Source organism: Phocoena sinus, chromosome 1 (assembly GCF_008692025.1).
Source record: "Phocoena sinus isolate mPhoSin1 chromosome 1, mPhoSin1.pri, whole genome shotgun sequence".
In the NCBI taxonomy this organism is placed as follows: domain Eukaryota; kingdom Metazoa; phylum Chordata; class Mammalia; order Artiodactyla; family Phocoenidae; genus Phocoena; species Phocoena sinus.
This window is the reverse complement of record NC_045763.1, coordinates 123,340,827-123,360,644: the sequence shown is the minus strand read 5'-3', so window position 1 is coordinate 123,360,644 and position 19,818 is coordinate 123,340,827. Positions and strand designations below refer to the sequence as shown.

The 19,818-nt window shown below is 43.6% G+C and overlaps 1 protein-coding gene and 1 long non-coding RNA gene across 4 annotated transcripts in view; one reads left to right on the top strand and one right to left on the bottom strand.

Annotated features, from left to right (window-relative positions):
• Nucleotides 1-19,410, top strand: part of FAM78B (family with sequence similarity 78 member B) — a 94,590-nt gene extending 75,180 nt beyond the window's left edge. The window contains exon 2 of the mRNA XM_032621117.1: nucleotides 16,769-19,410. Coding sequence (XP_032477008.1) covers nucleotides 16,769-17,291 — 523 coding nt within the window. The 3' untranslated portion in view covers nucleotides 17,292-19,410. The remainder of the gene's footprint in view (nucleotides 1-16,768) is intronic.
• LOC116748361 overlaps nucleotides 1-19,818 on the bottom strand; it is a 98,907-nt gene that overhangs the window by 9,207 nt on the left and 69,882 nt on the right. The gene's annotated exons all lie outside the window — the stretch shown is intronic.

Here is a 19,818-nt window from a genome sequence, read left to right as displayed (position 1 = left end):
GGCTACTCTTTTATGTGGTGTGTGGTCTTCTCATTGCGGTGGCTTCTCTTGTTGCGGAGCACGGGCTCTAGGCGTGCAGGGTTCAGTAGTTGTGGCTCACGGGCTCTAGAGCGCAGGCTCAGTAGTTGTGGCTCACGGGCTCTAGAGCTCAGGCTCAGTAGTTGTGGCGCATGGGCTTAGTTGCTCTGCGGCATGTGGGATCTTCCCAGATCAGAGCTCGAACCCATATCCCCTGCACTGACAGGTGGATTCTTAACCACTGCGCCACCAGGGAAGCCCAAGAGTAAATACATATTGAGAAGGTGTCTCCAGTGGTAGAGAAACGCAGTCTAAACAGAACATGAGGGTGGCTGACAAAAGAAGCCTTTCGGTTAAACATGGAGCCTCGCCCAACACTGATGACTCTTTAAAAACACTGGAAATTGTCTTTTCTGCTGTGGGGGGAAAAAAAAATGCCTCCCTGTGTGCCAGAAAGAAAAGGATGTGGTCAGGAAGGAAGGGGGCGGAGGCAGAGGTGGGAGGGTGGTATTTACAGGCTTCTCGGAGTCTGACATAAACAGTGCAGAATGAGGAAAAGCCTAATTTTAAAACTTACTCTGTAATCATGGTGCAGACCATCTGAGAATTGGGATGTGTGCCAGTGCCGGGGCTGGGATTGGTGCCTGAGTGGGCTGGGAAGCTACCCAGGGGCCATGGGCTTCGTGACTCCCTGGGTGATACAGGGTATTGGCTTCCCCCCAGCCCCACCTCCGCCCTCTCCCAGCCCTGAGCTCTGCTCCTTCCAAAGGGTCTTCTCTCCACCCTCTCCCTCTCGACCTCCCTGCCCACCACGGACTGCTGTCTCCAGAGCCTCCTGTGCAGGGGTTTGGGGGTGAGGAAAGATGCTGGGCACTGCCTCTGCCGAGTCAGAAGTGTTGCTGGGCAGGAGGCTTCCCAGGACATAGGCACATGACTCTTCTCAGCACTGGATGGAGAAGAAAAGCTGAATTCTCAGAAAGCGTAGTGTTCTCTTTAACTAAACTTTCCACGTGCCTGACTGGTAACTCTATTGGTCTGAGCCATGACATAAAGAAACAGGGTAGGGGCCTCTCTTCCACCCTCTGAGCGCAGCAAAGTTTAGACAGCGGTCAGTCTTCTTTAAGAGCAGATGCACTGAGGCGGTTAGACCACAGGTTCTCAGAACAGCACCTGGCATGTGACCAGGACTGATACCCAGCTACAGAACTGCCTCTGCTCTGCCTACACTAACCCTATAGTTGCTGGATTTGGGACAGAACCAGGGCCCGAGAAGGAACCTGGGTAGCCAGGGAGGATGCTCTTGGGGAGAAGGGAGTCTCTTTAGCCATTGTTCTAAAACTGTTTTAATATTTTAACAACAGATATGGTGAGAGCAGTGTGCCAGCTAATGTCATCCATGATTGTTATTATTTTTCAGAGCCTTTGGAGAACTAATTTAGTACCGGGGAGTCACTTTAGGGAACACGTGTGATTTAGAATAAGATCTTGTGTTCGCAACTCACTTCTGCCCAGCACTAGCTGTGTGACCTTGAGCAGGTTCCTTATTGTGTAATGGAAATGGAATGATGCCCATGTCGTGCGATCCATGTAAGAAGTAGGTGCAATGCTGTTTCCAAGAGTAAATGTTAATACTAAACAGATGTGAATAAAACTCACATACCCAAAGAAAATTCAGGGTTGGAACTGTCCATGGTTCCAGAGCTGTGGATACAGATCTCCCACCTGTTACCCATCCCTAATATTTGTAGGGTCCAGGGGAAGAATGAAGGCCCACGTACCGTATTTTAAAATATTAATTTTAAGCCGAACTAACAAAATGCTAAATGTATAATTCAGACTAACAGAACGCTAAGTTCTATCCTCTGACCTTGACAGATGTATCTTTATAACAACCTGAAAGCCATGTTCAGGTTTAGAATTCTTGGATTCCAAAAGTTCTGTGCCAGATGTAGCAGCATAGGAATAGCCAACCTTTGGCCCCTGGTTCCGTTTCTCTTCCTTCCCCTTGCTCTGTACCGTATCGAGATATGGACCATCACACATATGCATGTGAACGTTTAACATGTGTATGTCCAAACTCCATGCATACCCCCAACAAACAGCCTTGGGGCCAGGGGTGTACACACAGGTGGAGCGGACCCCTTAGGAAAACAGACCAGGAGAAAAGCCTGTGTAGACCCTGAAGGCAAGTTTGGGGCCATCTGAGCTGGATCCCAGATACCCGGAGGGTGGTCTAGAAGGAGGGGCACAGGTTCTAGGTGGGCATGCTCTCTTAGCCCCACAAACTCCTTGCCCGGTGTGTAAGGGCATAGCCAGAAGATTACTAGAGTGGGTACCTATAAAGTGTTGAGCCAGGCAGGGACTTTTCTTACCTAGGCCTAAGTGCAGTACCATCCCGGATGGCCTCCCCTAGGAGCTCTACAGGCTTGAAACCATCAGTCCTCGCCATGTGTGGCCCCCCTGACTCCCATTCCAGTCTCCATCAGGGAACAGTAGTCTCAGCAGTGCCCCTGCACACCTGCCCGCTCCCTGCCTTCAAGAATGCTGCTGCTGGCCCCCGATGGGGCCATCATCCCCTTGATGACCACAGGGCTTTGGCAAGAGCAAAGCAAGGCTCCTTCAGAGAGGTTGCTCTGGCCCTCATGGACACTAGGAGAACTTGGCTGGGTCTGGGTGGAGACCTGGACCTCAACCCAGGGACCACTTATTTGAATGAAATGCTTCACATGAGCTTGTTTGATTGAGATTTGTCTCTTTCTTCTAAAAATGGAACGCAGAAAGCACGTAGGTTGCAATAATCGATGTTTTCATTATTAGGTCCATTGGTGAGTCCAGTAGCTGTGAGCTTTGGGTCAATGGCTGATTGTCTGAAAGGAAAACACTGTTTATCACAGTGAGGAGAAGGGCGATTGGAGAAGGAGGGGAACGAGATGATAAGAACTAATATTGACCGAGTGTGTTACAGTTTACGAAGCAGTTGCTCACAGATCATCACCTCATTTGATCCTGGTGATAGCCCTGAGATTAAGGAGGCGGGGTTATTTTTCTCCCCATTTCACACAAGAGCAGCCTGAGGCTGATTTGCTGAGGTCAGCCAGCTGTCACCTTGGGATTGACATCCAAGACTCCTGAGGGCAGTCTTTGTTGCTTCCTCCATTCACCACACCAAAGACTTCAAAGAAAGAGAGATGAAAGTTAGAACTCAAAGGAGCTCTTCCCACAGTGTGATGCAGTAGGAAAGACAGAGTTTGGGGCCAGGGAGGCTTGCCTTTACACCCTGGCACCGCCCCTTACCATCTATATGACTTGGCCTAGTCCACTTTTCCTCATGGATGAACAGCGTATAATAATCCCTGCCTCATATAGTTACTATTAAGTGCTTGCACGTGGAAGGGTTCAGTGGCTGTTCATTTCCTTTTTCTCTAACACTGCCCCGTCTCTGTTCCTTACTGATACCTAACCTTCAATGTAACGTACTTTGTGCCACGCTGTGTTAAGTACTTCCCTTCATTATGTCATTTAATTCTCACACCAAGTAAATCAAGTAAGTCCTGTTCTTACATCTATTTGATAAATGGGGAAACTGGTATAGAAATGGCAAGTAACTTGTCTAGTAAGTGGTAGCTACTAAGTGATAGCACTAGGTTTACAAGCCTAGACAGCCTGGCTCCAGAAATCCTCCCTTCAGCTTCTTCGCTTGAGCAGCTCTCTACTTTATCTTTCTTGTCCCCTTCATTGCCCAACTTCTTTTTTTTTTTCTGTACCCGGGCCTCTCACTGTTGTGGCCTCTCCCGTTGCGGAGCACAGGCTCCGGACGCGCAGGCCCAGCGGCCATGACTCATGTGCCCAGCCGCTCTGCGGCATGTGGAATCTTCCCGGAGTGGGGCACGAACCCGTGTCCCCTGCATCGGCAGGCGGACTCTCAACCGCTGCGCCACCAGGAAAGCCCCATTGCCCAACTTCTTGAAGGAACTCCCTGAACTCTCCATTTTTTCTTGTGTTTATTCATTCCCTCCATAACCCCTTACAGAATGGCCTCCACCAGCATATCTTTACTGCTGTCTTGATAGTAAATCTAATGGCTTTTTCTTAACCCCACTCTCTTCCATTTGTGTGGCTTTTGACAGTGATGACTCCCTGAAATTCTCTTGACTTTGTAAACAAGTTCTACCCCTGCTTCACTGGCTATTCTGCTTTTCAGATTCCTCTTTGTCTTCTGGCCATCTAACAAGCCCCCTAAGGTCTCTGTTTCATCCCCAGAGATCTCACACATCCCCATCACGTCAACCAATTCTCTCCATGCAGATAGTTGCCAAATTTACATCTCTAGCCCTGATTTGCTCCTAAGCTCTAGACCCAACTTTGCAACTTCATAAAAGCAGCAGCATCCCAACTGAAAATAGTCTCCTCCCATCTTTCACTTCAGATCAATTCAACGCTTACTTATTTAACAAATAATGTTGAACTCCTGTGTGTCAGGCACTGTTGTCGGTACTGTAGATACAGCAGTGAATAAATTGTCAGTACTGGAGATATGGCAGTGAATAAAACATAGGAAATCCCTGCCTTCTTTGGGGTTATATTTAGGGAGTGAGATGAGGCGAGATAGACCATTAGCTAAGTAAATTATATAGTATATTAGACAGTGCTATAAAGAAAAATAAATCAGGGGTGGGGAGAGCTGGGGCAGGAAGTTGCCATTTTGAATATGACTGTCAGGAAATATTGCACTGAGTACATGATATTTGAGCCAGGAATGATGGAGGCAAGGGAGCAAGCCTTTCAGATAATTATAATATAATCTGGGACCTGTAAAGATCTGGATATATCCATGGGAGCACAGAAGAGAAGGCTTCCTGGAGGAGGTGATACATGCAATGATTCTCAAATGTCAAGTAGTTAAACACAGTGAGACTTTAGGAGAGGAAAGAGCAGTGCAGGCAGATGGCACAGCGTGAGCAAAAGGGCAGAGGTGAGAAACAGCATGGTATGTGGAGACAGGGAGGCCAGACTGCAGAGGGCCACATATGTCCTATTAAGGAACTTGAATGTTATCCTGTAGGTGATGCCAGTGATGTCCAGGTAAAGGAGACTTTGAAGGGTTTTAGGTAGAGAAAAGACATAATCAGATCTGCATATTTGTACATGAGTGCAGCCTAAGAGACGAATTTGAGAGGGACCAGGATTGGATGCAGAGAGCAAGTTACGGGCCATTACAGCAGACCAGGTAAGAGATGCCGAAGACTTGGATTAAACAAGGGCAGTGAGAGTTGAATGGAGAAAGGGAGATAAATTCAAGCATTGCTTATGGGGCAAATTCACAAGATGCAGTAACAACAGCTTTGGCAGTCTAGGAGAAGGCAGAGGAAGAGTGAAAGATGACCCTCACTCTGTCCTGGAAGACAGGGTGAGCAGCGGGCCAATGCCTGCAGCAGAGACGGGGGAAAGGGCCAAGTTTACGGTGGATGTGGTGAGTTTGGTTTGGGCTATGTGGAATTTGAAGTGATTTTGGCATCCCATTCAAAGTAGTCATAATGGTCATAGAGTGATTCCAATAGTGCCGTTCTTGGAACTTATCAGGAACTATTTGAAAACTATTATGAAAGCCAATTTATCAGCTACATAAACCAGTCATGCATTTTACAGGCAAAACTCTTTTTGCAAAAATAAAAAAGCCATGACCTTGGAATGCACATTAATAGCTATTTTTCATAAAAGAAACAAAAATGATATGATACTTTTCAAAAAGAAACCTACTCCCTTTTCACTAGGCTTAAGTCCCTATTTGCTACACTTAAGTCATAATGAATTTTGGCTGCTTCCAAAATCAAACCCTCCATTAATCATGTAGTCCTGGGGCCCCTGGGCCTATGGAAAAGAACATGCCTCAGACCTGAGGGATTTCCAATAGAGCAGTGGCCAAAGTCACAGCAATGGATGGAATGAGTGTGTAGCCTCCCAAGGTCACCATGCCCATTAGCTACACTCACCAAGTGCCTTTGTTTTTGTTTTTGTTTTACATCTTTATTGGAGTATAATTGCTTTACAATGCTGTGTAGTTTCTGTTGTATAACAAAGTGAGTCAGCTATATGTGTGTGTCTGTATATATATATCTCCACATATCCCCTCCCTCTTGAGCCTCCCTCCCACCCTCCCAATCTCACGCCTCTAGGTGGTCACAAAGCACCGAGCTGATCTCCCTGTGCTATGCAGCTGCTTTCCACTAGCTATTTATTTTACATTTGGTAGTGTATATATGCCACTCTAAATTCATCCCAGCTTCCCCTTCCCCCCAACCATGTCCTCAAGTCCATTCTCTACATCTGCGTCTTTATTCCTGTCCTGCCCCTAGGTTCATCAAAACAATTTTTTTTAGATTCCATATATATGTGTTAGCATATGGTGTTTGTTTTTCTCTTTCTGACTTACTTCACTCTGTATGGCAGACTCTAGGTCCATCCACCTCACTACAAATAACTATTTCATTTCTTTTTATGGCTGAGTAATATTCCATTGTATATGTGTGCCACATCTTCTTTATCCATTCATCTGTCAGTGGACACTTAGGTTGCTTCCATGTCCTGGCTATTGTAGCTAGCGCTGCAATGAACATTGTGGTACATGTCTCTTTTTGAATTATGGTTTTCTCAGGGTATATGCCCTGAGAAAGTAGTGGGATTGCTGGGTCATATGGTAGTTCTGTTTTTAGTTTTTAAGGAACCTCCATACTTTTTCCCATAGTGGCTGTATAAATTTACATTCCCACCAATAGTGCAAGAGGGTTCCCTTTTCTCCACACCTTCTCCAGCATTTATTGTTTGTAGTTTTGTTTTTTGTTTTTTTTTTTTTTTTCTCGGTACATGGGCATCTCACTGTTGTGGCCTCTCCCGTTGTGGAGCACAGGCTCCAAACGTGCAGGCTCAGCAGCCATGGCTTACAGGCCCAGCCGCTCCACGGCATGTGGGATCTTCCCGGAGCGGGGCACGAACCCGTGTCCCCTGCATTGGCAGGCGGACTCTCAACCACTGTGCCACCAGGGAAGCCCAAGTTTATTTTTGTGTATGGTGTTAGGAAGTGTTCTAATTTCATTTTTTTACATGTAGCTGTCCAGTTTTCCCAGCACAACTTATTGAAGAGGCTGTCTTTTCTCCATTCTTGCCATATACTCTTGCCTCCTTTGTCAAAGATAAGGTGACCATATGTGCATGGGTTTATCTCTGGGCTTTCTATCCTGCTCCATTGATCTATATTTCTGTTTTTGTGCCAGTACCATACTTTCTTGATTACTGTAGCTTTGTAGTATAGTCTGAAGTCAGGGAGCCTGATTCCTCCAGCTCTGTTTTTCTTTCTCAAGATTGCTTTCGCTATTCGGGGTCTTTTGTGTTTCCATACAAATTGTAAAATTTTTTGTTCTAGTTCTGTGAAAAATGCCATTGGTAGTCTGATAGGGATTGCATTGAATCTGTAGATTGCTTTGGGTTGTATAGTCATTTTCACAATGTTGATTCTTCCTGTCCAGGAACATAGTATATCTCTCCATCTGTTTGTATCATCTTTACTTTCTCTCATCAGTGTCTTATAGTTTTCTGCATACAGGTCTTTTGTCTCCTTAGGTAGGTTTATTCCTAGGTATTTTATTCTTGTTGCAATGGTAAATGGGAGTGTTTCCTTAATTTCTCTTTCAGATTTTTCATCATTAGTGTATAGGAATGCAAGAGATTTCTGTGCTTTAATTTTGTATCCTGCTACTCTACCAAATTCATTGATTGGCTCTAGTAGCTTTCTGGTAGCATCTTTAGGATTCTCTATGTATAGTATCATGTCATCTGCAAACTTGAGAGCTTTACTTCTTCTTTTCTGATTTGGATTTCTTTTGTTTCTTTTTCTTCTCTGACTGCTGTGGCTAAAACTTCCAAAACGTTGTTGAATAATAGTGGTGAGAGTGGACACCCTTGCCTTGTTCCTGATCTTAGAGGAAATGCTTTCTGTTTTTCACCATTGAGAATGCTGTTGGCTGTGGGTTTGTCATATATGGCCTTTATTATGTTGAGTTAGGTTCCCTCTATGCCCACTTTCTGGAGAGTTTTTCTCATAAATGGGTGTTGAATTTTGTTGAAAGCTTTTTCTGCATCTGTTGAGATGATCATATGGTTTTTATCCTTCTATTTGTTAACATGGTGTATCACATTGATTGATTTGCATATATTGAAGAATCCTTGCATTCCTGGAATAAACCCCACCTGATCATCATGTACGATCCTTCTAATGTGCTGTTGTTGGATTCTGTTTGCTAGGATTTTGTTGAGGATTTTTGCATCTATGTTCATCAGTGATATTGGCCTGTAGTTTTCTTTTTTGTGACATCTTTGGTTTTGGTATCAGGGTGATGGTGGCCTCGTAGAATGAATTTGGGAGTGTTCCTCCCTCTGCTATATTTTGGAAGAGTTTGAGAAGGATGGGTGTTAGCTCTTCTCTAAATGTTTGATAGAATTCACCTGTGAAGCCATCTGGTCCTGAGCTTTTGTTTGTTGCAAGATTTTTAATCACAGTTTCAATTTCAGTGCTTGTGATTGGTCTGTTCATATTTTCTGTTTCTTCCTGGTTCAGTCTTGGAAGGTTGTACTTTTCTAAGAATTTCTCCATTTCTTCCAGGTTGTCCATTTTATTGACATGTAGTTGCTTGTAGTAGTCTCTCATTATCCTTTGTATATCTGATGCCTTTGTTTTGATGTGATGATTAAGAAGTCTATTTTATTTCTCTCTTCCAGAGAATCCTCCAAGACAAGGGTAGCTTTCCTTCTTTCTCTTTCAAGACAGGAACAAGAGTGCAACTTTATTGTATTACCTCTGTTTTCAGAAAATCTGGGACCAAACTAAGCTTTGTGATTTTCCCACAAAACTGACCTCTAGACCCTGGGCCCGAGTCACTGCTCACATAGCTCTGGACAGGAAAATGGAGAAAAAACATGAATGTAAAGACTCTGTAGACAAAGTAATTGAATAGAATGCCAAGCTAGCCAGTCCTGAAAAGGACAGTGTTATAACAAGCCAAACTCCCCGGGCAACATGCCACAGATGGCCCGGTGTTTAGGACAGGAGGGCAAGTACAATTTTACACTTATTGGGAATACTTGTCCTCCAGTCCCACAGAGGAAACCAAAGGCCAGCAGAGCCCGATCACTGTAAATAAAATGAAGAACAGGGTTGAAGCAACACAGAAAATGAATGCCTGGTGACTGAATAATTGTCACAACCCTTTGACTCGGGGCACAAAACTGCCTCCAGTGTGACCATTTCATCAACCCAGCAGGCAGATTGGTTCTCACTTAACCTGAACTTGTATGATTTTACCCCACTCAAACAACACTTATTCCCTTTTGTACAGTAAGAAGTGGCTATAGAATTATCTGGGAGCTACTCCTTGGCCCAGCTACAACTAGCATGGGTAACGAAATGGTAACTTAAGTCTCTAACTTTATGCATCAAGTCAATTCCTCTTACTTAGTTTCTGCCAAGCATTATTCACTGCAGTTTTTCCCAGCGGTTATCAAGGGCATGGAGGCAAGAGAAAAGGTTCTTGCAGCTGTGGGCTCACCTCCTCTCCAGGCAATCCAGCCTGCCCCTCCCTTCAGGCTGGGGCTGCCTAGCATCGGGAGTACTGTGGGGGGCAGCAGGAGGCAGCAGTCAGTTTCTCCATGTCCCTGTGTGAAGGATTCTGAGACAGTTCAGTATTAACCTGGCAATACAACTCCCTTTTAGGCCATTGGTTTAAAGTCCTGCAGGGACAGTGGCACCCACTGGCACCAGCTTATCACATTGGAACAAGCTTCTAAATATTTGTGCCCCACCATGAGTCGAAGGTGCCCTCCGCCTCTTTAGGAGACTCTCCAAGACCAACACACAAGGAAGCAAAATTGGTGAGGGGGGCTTCCCTGGTGGTGCAGTGGTTGAGAGTCCACCTGCCGATGCAGGGGACACGGGTTCGTGCCCCAGTCTGGGACGATCCCACATGCCGCAGAGCGGCTAGGCCCGTGAGCCATGGCCACTGAGCCTGCGCGTCCGGAGCCTGTGCTCCGCAATGGGAGAGGCCACAGCAGTGAGAGGCCCACGTACCACAAAAAAAACCCAAAAACTGGTGAGAGGTTAAACAACCTACCTAAGATCATACAACTGCAGTGTGGCTGACAGCGTTTTGGTGCTCTCGCTGGGTGTCAGGCCTCTGAAGGAGGAGAGCCGAGTTCAGGACACTGGTCCACCAGAGACCTCCCAGCTCCACATAATATCAAATGGCAAAAGCTCTCCCAGAGATCTCATGCTCAATGCTAAGACTCAGCTCCACTTGACAACCAGCAAGCTACAGTGCTGGACACCCTATGCCAAACAACTAGCAAGACAGGAACATAAACTCACCCATTAGCAGAGAGGCTGCCTGAAATCATAATAAGGTAACAGACACCCCAAAACACACCACCGGACGCGATCCTGCCCACCAGAAAGACAACATCCAGCCTCATCCACCAGAACACAGGCACCAGTCCCCTCCACCAGGAAGCCTACACAACCCACTGAACCAACCTTAGCCACTGGGGGCAGACACCAAAAACAATGGGAACTACAAACCTGCAGCCTGTGAAAAGGAGATCCCAAACACAGTGAGTTAAGCACAATGGGAAAACAGAGAAATATGTAGCAGATGAAGGAGCAAGGTAAAAACCCATCAGACCAAACAAAGGAAGAGGAAATAGGCAGTCTACCTGAAAAAGAATTCAGAGTAATGATAGTAAAGATGCTCCAAAATCTTGGAAATAGAATGGAGAAAATACAAGAAATGTTTAACAAGGACCTAGAAGAACTAAAGAGCAAACAAACAATGATGGACAACACAATAAATGAAATTACAAATTCTCTAGAAGGAATCAATAGGAGAATAACTGAGGCAGAAGAAAGGATAAGTGACCTGGAAGACAAAATAGTGGAAATAACTACCACAGAGCAGAATAGAGAAAAAAAGAACTGAGGACAGTCTCAGAGACCTCTGGGACAATATTAAATGCACCAACATTTGAATTATAGGAATCCCAGGGGAAGAAGAGAAAAAGAAAGGATCTGAGAAAATATTTGAAGAGATTATAGTTGAAAACTTCCCTAACATGGGAAAAGATATAGTCAATCAAGTCTATGAAAGAAATAATGAGATCACTGAAGAAATCAAAGAGAAATCAAACAGTACCTAGAAAAAAATGACAAAACATGACAACCCAAAACCTATGGGATGCAGCAAAAGCCGTTCTAAGAGGGAACATTATAAAAAAAAAAATCCTACCTCAAGAAACAAGAAACATCTCAAATAAACAACCTAACCTTACACCTAAAGAAATTAGAGAAAGAAGAATAAAAACACCCCAAAGTTGGCAGAAGGAAAGAAATCATAAAGCTCAGGTCAGAAATAAATGAAAAGGAAATGAAGGAAACAGTAGCAAAGATCAATACAACTAAAAGCTGGTTCTTTGAGAAGATAAACAAAATTGATAAACAATTAGCCAGACTCATCAAGAAAAGAAGGGAGGGGCTTCCCTGGTGGCACAGTGGTTGAGAGTCCCCCTGCCGAAGCAGGGGACACAGGTTCATGCCCCGGCCCAGGAAGATCCCATATGCCGCGGGCGGCTAGGCCCGTGAGCCATGGCCGCTGAGCCTGCGCGTCTGGAGCCTGTGCTCCGCAACGGGAGAGGCCACAACAGTGAGAGGCCCGCGTACCGCAAAAAAAAAAAAAAAGAAAAGAAAAGAAGGGAGAAGACTCAAATCAATAGAATTAGAAATGAAAAAGAAGAAGTAACAACTGACACTGCAGAAATACAAAGGATCATGAGAGATTCCTACAAACAACTATATGCCAATAAAATGGACAACCTGGAAGAAATGGAGAAATTCTTAGAAAAGTACAACCTTCCAAGACTGAACCAGGAAGAAACAGAAAATATGAACAGACCAATCACAAGCACTGAAATTGAAACTGTGATTAAAAATCTCCCAACAAAAGCCCAGGACCAGATGGCATCACAGGTGAATTCTATCAAACATTTAGAGAAGAGCTAACACCCATCCTTCTCAAACTCTTCCAAAATATAGCAGAGGGAGGAACACTCGCAAATTCATTCTACAAGACCACCATCACCCTGATACCAAAACCAGACAAATAAGTCACAAAAAAAAGAAAACTACAGGCCAATATCACTGATGAACATAGATGCAAAAATCCTCAACAAAATCATAGCAAACAGAATCCAACAGCACATTAAAACGATCATACACCATGATCAAGTGGGGTATATCCCAGTAATGCAAGGATTCTTCAATATATGCAATCAGTCAATGTAATATACCATATTAACAAATAGAATGATAAAAACCATATGATAATCTCAACAGATGCAGAAAAAGCTTTCAATAAAATTCAACACCCATTTATGAGAAAAACTCTCCAGAATGTGGGCATAGGGGGAACCTACCTCAACATAATAAAGGCCATATATGACAAACCCACAGCCAACATCGTTCTCAATGGTGAAAAACTGAAACCATTTCCTCTAAGATCAGGGAAAAGACAAGAGTGCCCACTCTCACCACTCTTATTCAACAATGTTTTGGAAGTTTTAGCCACAGCAATCAGAAAAGAAAAAGAAATAAAAGAAATCCAAATCAGAAAAAAAGAAGTAAAGCTCTCAAGTTTGCAGATGACATGATACTATACATAGAGAATCCTAAAGATGCTACCAGAGAGCTACTAGAGCTAATCAGTGAATTTGGTAGTGTAGCAGGATACAAAATTAAAGCAAAGAATCTCTTGCATTCCTATACACTAATGATGAAAAATCTGAAAGAGAAATTAAGGAAACACTCCCATTTACCATTGCAACAAAAAGAATAAAATACCTAGGAATAAACCTACCTAAGGAGACAAAAGACCTGTATGCAGAAAACTATAAGACACTGATGAGAGAAAGTAAAGATGATACAAACAGATGGAGAGATATACTATGTTCCTGGACAGGAAGAATCAACATTGTGAAAATGACTATACAACCCAAAGCAATCTACAGATTCAATGCAATCCCTATCAAACTACCAATGGCATTTTTCACAGAACTAGAACAAAAAATTTTACAATTTGTATGGAAACACAAAGGACTCCAAATAGCCAAAGCAATCTTGAGAAAGAAAAATGGAGCTGGAGGAATCAGGCTCCCTGACTTCAGACTATACTTCAAAGCTACAGTAACCAAGACAGTATGGTACTGGCCCAGAAACAGAAATATAGATTTATTGAACAGGATAGGAAAACCAGAGATAAACCCCCGCACATATGGTCACCTTATTTTCATAATGGAGGCAAGAATATTCAGTGGAGGAAAGACAGCCTCTTGAATAAGTTGTGTTGGGAAAACTGGAGAGCTACATTTAAAAGAAGTAAATTAGAACACTTCCTAACACCACACACAAAAATAAACTCAAAATGGATTAAAGAGTTAAAGGTAAGGCCAGACATTATAAAACTCTTAGAGGAAAACATAGGCAGAACACTCTATGACATAAATCACTGCAAGATCCTTTTTGACCCACCTCCTAGAGGAATGGAAATAAAAACAAAATTAAACAAATGGGACCTAATGAAACTTAAAAGCTTTTGCACAGCAAAGGAAACCATAAACAAGATGAAAAGACAACCCTCATAAGAGAGAAAATATTTGCAAATGAAGCAACTGACAAGGGATTAATCTCCAAAATTTACAAGCAGCTCATGCAGCTCCATATCAAAAGAACAACCCAATCCAAACATGGCCAGAGACCTAAATAGACATTTCTCCAGAGAAGATATACAGATTGCCAACAAACACATGAAAGGATGCTCAACATCACTAATTGTTAGAGAAATGCAAATCAAAACTACGAGGTATCACCTCACACCAGTCAAAATGGCCATTATCAAAAAATCTACAGGGGTTTCCCTGGTGGTGCAGCGGTTGGGAACCCACCTGCCAATACAGGGGACACGGGTTCGAGCCCTGGGCATGGGAGATCCCACATGCCACAGAGCAACTAAGCCCGTGTTCCACAACTACTGAGCCTGCACTCTAGAGCCCATGAGCCACAGCTACTGAAGCCTGCATGCCTAGAGCCCATGCTCCGCAACAAGAGAAGACACCGCAATGAGAAGCCCGCGCAGCACAACAAAGAGCAGCCCCCGCTCACCGCAACTAGAGAAAGCCCTAGCGCAGCAACAAAGACCCAGCACAGCCAAAAATAAAGAAAGAAATAAATAGATTTATTTTTTAAAAAAATCTACAAACAATACGTGCTGGAGAGGGGGTGTGGAGAAAAGGGAACCCTCTTGCAGTGTTGGTGGGAATGTAAATTGATACAGCCACTATGGAGAACTGTATGGAGGTTCCTTAAAAAACTAAAAATAGAACTATCGTACGACCTAGCAATCCCACTACTGGGCATATACCCTGAGAAAACCATAATTCAAAAAGAGTCATGTACCACAATGTTCATTACAACTCTATTTACAATAGCTAGGACATGGAAGCAACCTAAATGCCCATCAACAGATGAATGGATAAAGAAGATGTGGCACATATATACAATGGAATATTACTGAGCCATAAAAAGAAACGAAATTTAGTCATTTGTAGTGAGGTGGATGGACCTAGAGTCTGTCACACAGAGTGAAGTAAGTCAGAAAGAGAAAAACAAATACCATATGCTAACACATATATGTGGAATCTAAAAACTACGGTCCCGATGAACCTAGCGGCAGGACAGGAATAAAGACGCAGACATAAAGAATGGACTTGAGGACACGGAGAGGGGGAAGGGTAAGTGGGACGAAGTGAGAGAGTGGCATGGACATATATACACTACCAAATGTAAAATAGATAGCTAGTGGGAAGCAACCGCATAGCACAGGGAGGTCAGCTCAGTGCTTTGTGACCACCTAGAAGTGTGGGATAAGGAGAGTGGGAGGGAGACGCAAGATGGAGGAGATATGGGGATATATGTATATGTATAGCTGATTCACTTTGTTATAAAGCAGAAACTAACACGCCATTGTAAAGCAATTATACTCCAATAAAGATGCTAAAAAATAACTGAATAAATAAATAATAAAATAAGCTACAAGGATATATTGTACAACACAGGAAATATGGCCAATATTTTATAATAACTAAGTGGAGTATACGCTTTAAAAATTGTGAATCATTATATTACACACATGTAACATATTTTGTTCAACTATATTTCAATAAAAATATTTAAAAAGAAAAAATAAAGTCGTAGGATATTCTATCACTTCCTAAGAGAAGAACTTCATTTCGAACAAGACTTCCCCCTCTTAGCTGATGAGCGGACAGTCTCATTTCTTTCCTTAATTATTAAATTCTCATGCAACACTGCTGAGAGTCATTCTTGGTCCCAGGAAAGGATTTATGCAGGATGCATAGCCAGGTTCTGCTGACTAAACGTCTGCCCCTAGGAGGACCCAGTCCATCTTCCCATGGCAGCTCTGGGAGCTGCTAGCCCACTGGATAGCCTGAATGCCCTCCGTTCTGGCTTCCTCCAGCATCATGTGAGGACACTTCAGAAGGCAGTGTAGCACGGTGGTCAAAAACATAGACTTTGGAGCCAGACAACTCCAAGCTCCACGCCTTACAATCTGTAGAACCCTTGGCACGTACCTTAACATCTTTAAGCCTCCACCCTCTCATGTGTAAATGGAAATAAAAATGTATTTATTTTGTGCATTAACTGAGATGACATAATTAAAGTCCTCAGCACGGTGGTCGGAATAGTGCAAGCATTCAGTAAGTATCAGCTATGATGAGGATGATGAGTAGTCCATAGCACTGGGGGAGACACATGGGCTAAGAGTAGGGCACATATCCTCCTCCTTCCCTCTGTTCAAGGTTGGGAGCAGCTAGGAGTAACAAAGCACCCAGAATGGCAAGTTTGCTAAACTAAGCAATTAGACTTCCAGGCTGGACTTAAAGTTGATGGGAGAACAACACAGTAGAGACTATGTATGCCAGCCCACGGCACAACTTGCACATTGAAGTGTTTTCCCAAAGGTGACCATTATCTCCTGTGTTATCAGTTTCTATGTCTGTCTTCTAAATGCTGGATTGGCCAATGACTAGAATTTAAACAACTTTCTTTTTTGAGTAGAACTTCTACTACTTTGATTTCCTAGGAAATCAGTATAACCTTTAACCTTACCTCCCTTTGCCCTCCTTTCCACCTGATACCTCCTTCCAAGTATGTCAGATTTCAACCACCACCTTTTCTTAACAAACCTTAGAGACGCGATACTTCCTGAAAAAGTGGTTTTTGCAATCGAATGCCTCTAGGTAGTTCATTACAATTGCACCATTCCAGCTAATTGTTGCCTCATTGCACCATTCCAGCTAATTGATGCCTCTTTGTGGGTCTCATAAATGCTTCTTTGAGCTTTTTGCTTCCAGTTGGACCAGCTATGGCTTAATTTAACTTGTTCTGGTATTGCTTTTTTATTTTTGATTTGTTCTCATTTAATCCCGAAACGGCACAGCATAGAACTTTTTGACCTGAATTCCCCTCTGAACTTCCCATTTTGCCCAAGTTGACTGTGATAGTAAGTGGTGGGCATCTCTCCAGCTTTTGAAACATTCATTCAGCCTCTTCTTTTCTTGTGCATCTCTTCTGCTTTGCCAGGTCAAGCTGGGAACTGCCTGACTTGAGGGAAGGGAGAGTAAAAGCCATCAGTGACTCAGATGGGGTGAGCTACCCTTGGTACGGGAACACCACAGAAACTGTGACCCTGGTTGGCCCCACCAACAAGATCTCCAGGTTCTCCGTCAGCATGAATGACAATTTCTACCCCAGTGTGACATGGGCAGTGCCAGTGAGTGACAGCAATGTGCCACTGCTCACGAGGATCAAGAGGGACCAAAGTTTCACTACCTGGCTGGTGGCCATGAACACCACCACGAAAGAGAAGATCATTCTGCAGACAATCAAGTGGAGGATGAGGGTGGACATTGAGGTGGACCCTCTTCAGCTCTTGGGGCAACGGGCCCGGCTGGTGGGCAGGACTCAGCAGGAGCAGCCCCGGATCCTGAGCCGGATGGAACCTATCCCCCCCAACGCACTAGTGAAACCCAATGCCAACGATGCCCAGGTCCTCATGTGGAGGCCCAAGCGGGGGCCACCTCTGGTTGTGATCCCTCCTAAGTAGAAGCAGACTGGCCTGACTGTGTGTGGAGCACACGCCACTGAGACACACAGTGAGGTTGCCAGGGGTGGCAGGAGCCAAACTGAGTTTCTGAGCCAAAGCAGACCTCGTGGTTTGCCAGCCTTTGCAGCCACTTGTGAAGAGTAGAGCTGCTCCTTGGGTGGTAGAACCATAATCCTTAGGGAAAATCCCTTCCTTTTAGGAATAAAGAAATCACTGATTTGACAGACTTGCTGTGATTACCATGCAAGTAGCCATATTTTGGAGCTGACCAGGATGATCCTTTGAACTATTGACCATTTCTTTCCTGTGAGATGCAGGGGACGGAAACAAAATTAAACAGTGCCTGTGGCAAATGCTGCTTCCCAACCAATTAGAAGTGGGAGTGAAAACATCCACACCAGGTGTTTGTAAGACATACAGTTCCACTGCCCAACTGGAGGGTGCTGGGGAAAGGGTTGGAAGGAAAGTCAGGTGGTGAAGAGAATGGGCAATGGAAGGAGGAGGGAATAATTTGTTATTGCAAAATAATACCTGTGCATGTCTTAGTTAATCATCAACACACTCACTGGAATGAAAGAAACGCTAAGAAAACTGGAGACGTGATATTGGTTCCATTCTGAGGGAGAGCCTCCTAGGAACTGTCCAAGTTGCTGACCGTAGTTCTAACTGATGGTGACTCTCAATGGTTCCATCTACCCACCTCTTTCCAAAAACTGCTTATTTAAAGTATCCTCAATCACAGTATTTGGATAGATAGTTCTGTATTCTGCAATAGCTGTGATATTTGGGGCCTTCACCAAGTTTTTAGTGAAACCCGAATTGTGATCTTGTTTACAGCTGCTTATTCTGTTCCCATTACCAGCCCTAAATTTACAAAAAGATAATTGTTTATAAGCCATGAACCCATGTAGAGTTTCAAGAACATTTCTACAAGAATAGTATTTTTACTGTTACACGTTCACACATGCAAGCACACATGCCAGGATATATATAGCATAATTACTAGCAGATTTGCCAGCTGTACCTGCATGTGTGCTTATAGGCTTTACGCATACCCAGTACATATACTGTGTACCTATATATGTTTATTTTAGCTCAGCCTCACAGAAGCTCAACTCTAACTGCTTGAGCATTTGTGAGAAAGTGCTTCATACGTCTTAACTTCAGACTCTTAATGAAAATCTGAGTTACTCACAGTAAGCAAACCTGTATTGCTGAGATCTCTAGTCAGGCCAATATAAACTTTTAAAAGTATCCAGTCTTTACCATATGGATCACCACAGAAAGAGCTTTTAAATCACTACAAAAAGAGCTTTTCCTGTTATTCTCCATAGTGCTGATTTTGATTGATAGATAGATGATAGATAGATAGATAGATAGATAGACAGATGATAGATAGATCCTTGTTCAAACCCCCCCCCATGCAAAATAATTATAAAACTCTCATAATATCATCGTGGATTTTATGGGTGGATACTGCCAGCCTAATTTCAGAGATGAGAGAGTTACGATTCAACACAATTATTACAATCCCATGGTTGGCTCCAGTGACCTGTCTTTTATCAGAGTTTGAAAATGGAGAAGAAAAAACAGGAGGACTTGTTTATTACTTTTATTAAAAACGCAATTTAGTCTAATTTATTTCAGGTCACTTCAGGTCCCAGGAGATGGTGCTTATTTACGTGAGAGGGTTAACAAATCCACTCCAAATTATGTAGTGTTAATCTCACACCCCAACCACCAGCTACTCTCTTATAGATCAGTTATTGATGGCAAGCTGAGCTATTTATAATACCACGTTAATGACACATCGGTGACTCACAGAAGACCTGGAGACATTCCATTTAGAAATAATTCAGCTATTACATTTGGATTCCTCTGTCGCTTCCCATGTTATGCCTCCTTGTTTTATGGGAGAGGTAGTCCCAGAGAGCTCCATGGTTTAAATATAAAACTGCTTAATTTCCACACTGATGTCAGAAACAGGACTCTCTCCCTGTGAATGCATTAGATGCTACCCTTGTGGAATTCTGGAGTGTGGATACTTATCCTGGAATCCAATCCCTGTTGGCCCTACTTTAAGAAAACCTGATATTTAAAAATCTAAAATTGTAACAAACAGAAGGTTAATGAGGAAGTATTTTTTTTTTTTTTTTTTTTGCAGTACGCGGGCTTCTCACTGTTGTGGCCTCTCCCATTGCGGAGCACAGGCTCCGGACGCGCAGGCTCAGCGGCCATGGCTCACGGGCCCAGCCGCTCCGCGGCATGTGGGATCTTCCCAGACCGGGGCACGAACCCGCGTCCCCTGCATCGGCAGGCGGACTCTCAACCACTGCGCCACCAGGGAAGCCCGTGAGGAAGTATTTTTTACATTGCAAAATACTACACAAGATTTCTGCCCGTTAAAATAAGACATTACTTACACAATTATGTTTATAGCATAACTTTTATCGTATTTATAAAGCAAGGTGCTACATACTTAGTTAGACTTGTTCCTACTGAAAACTCACACTTTTCAGAGTTTTAA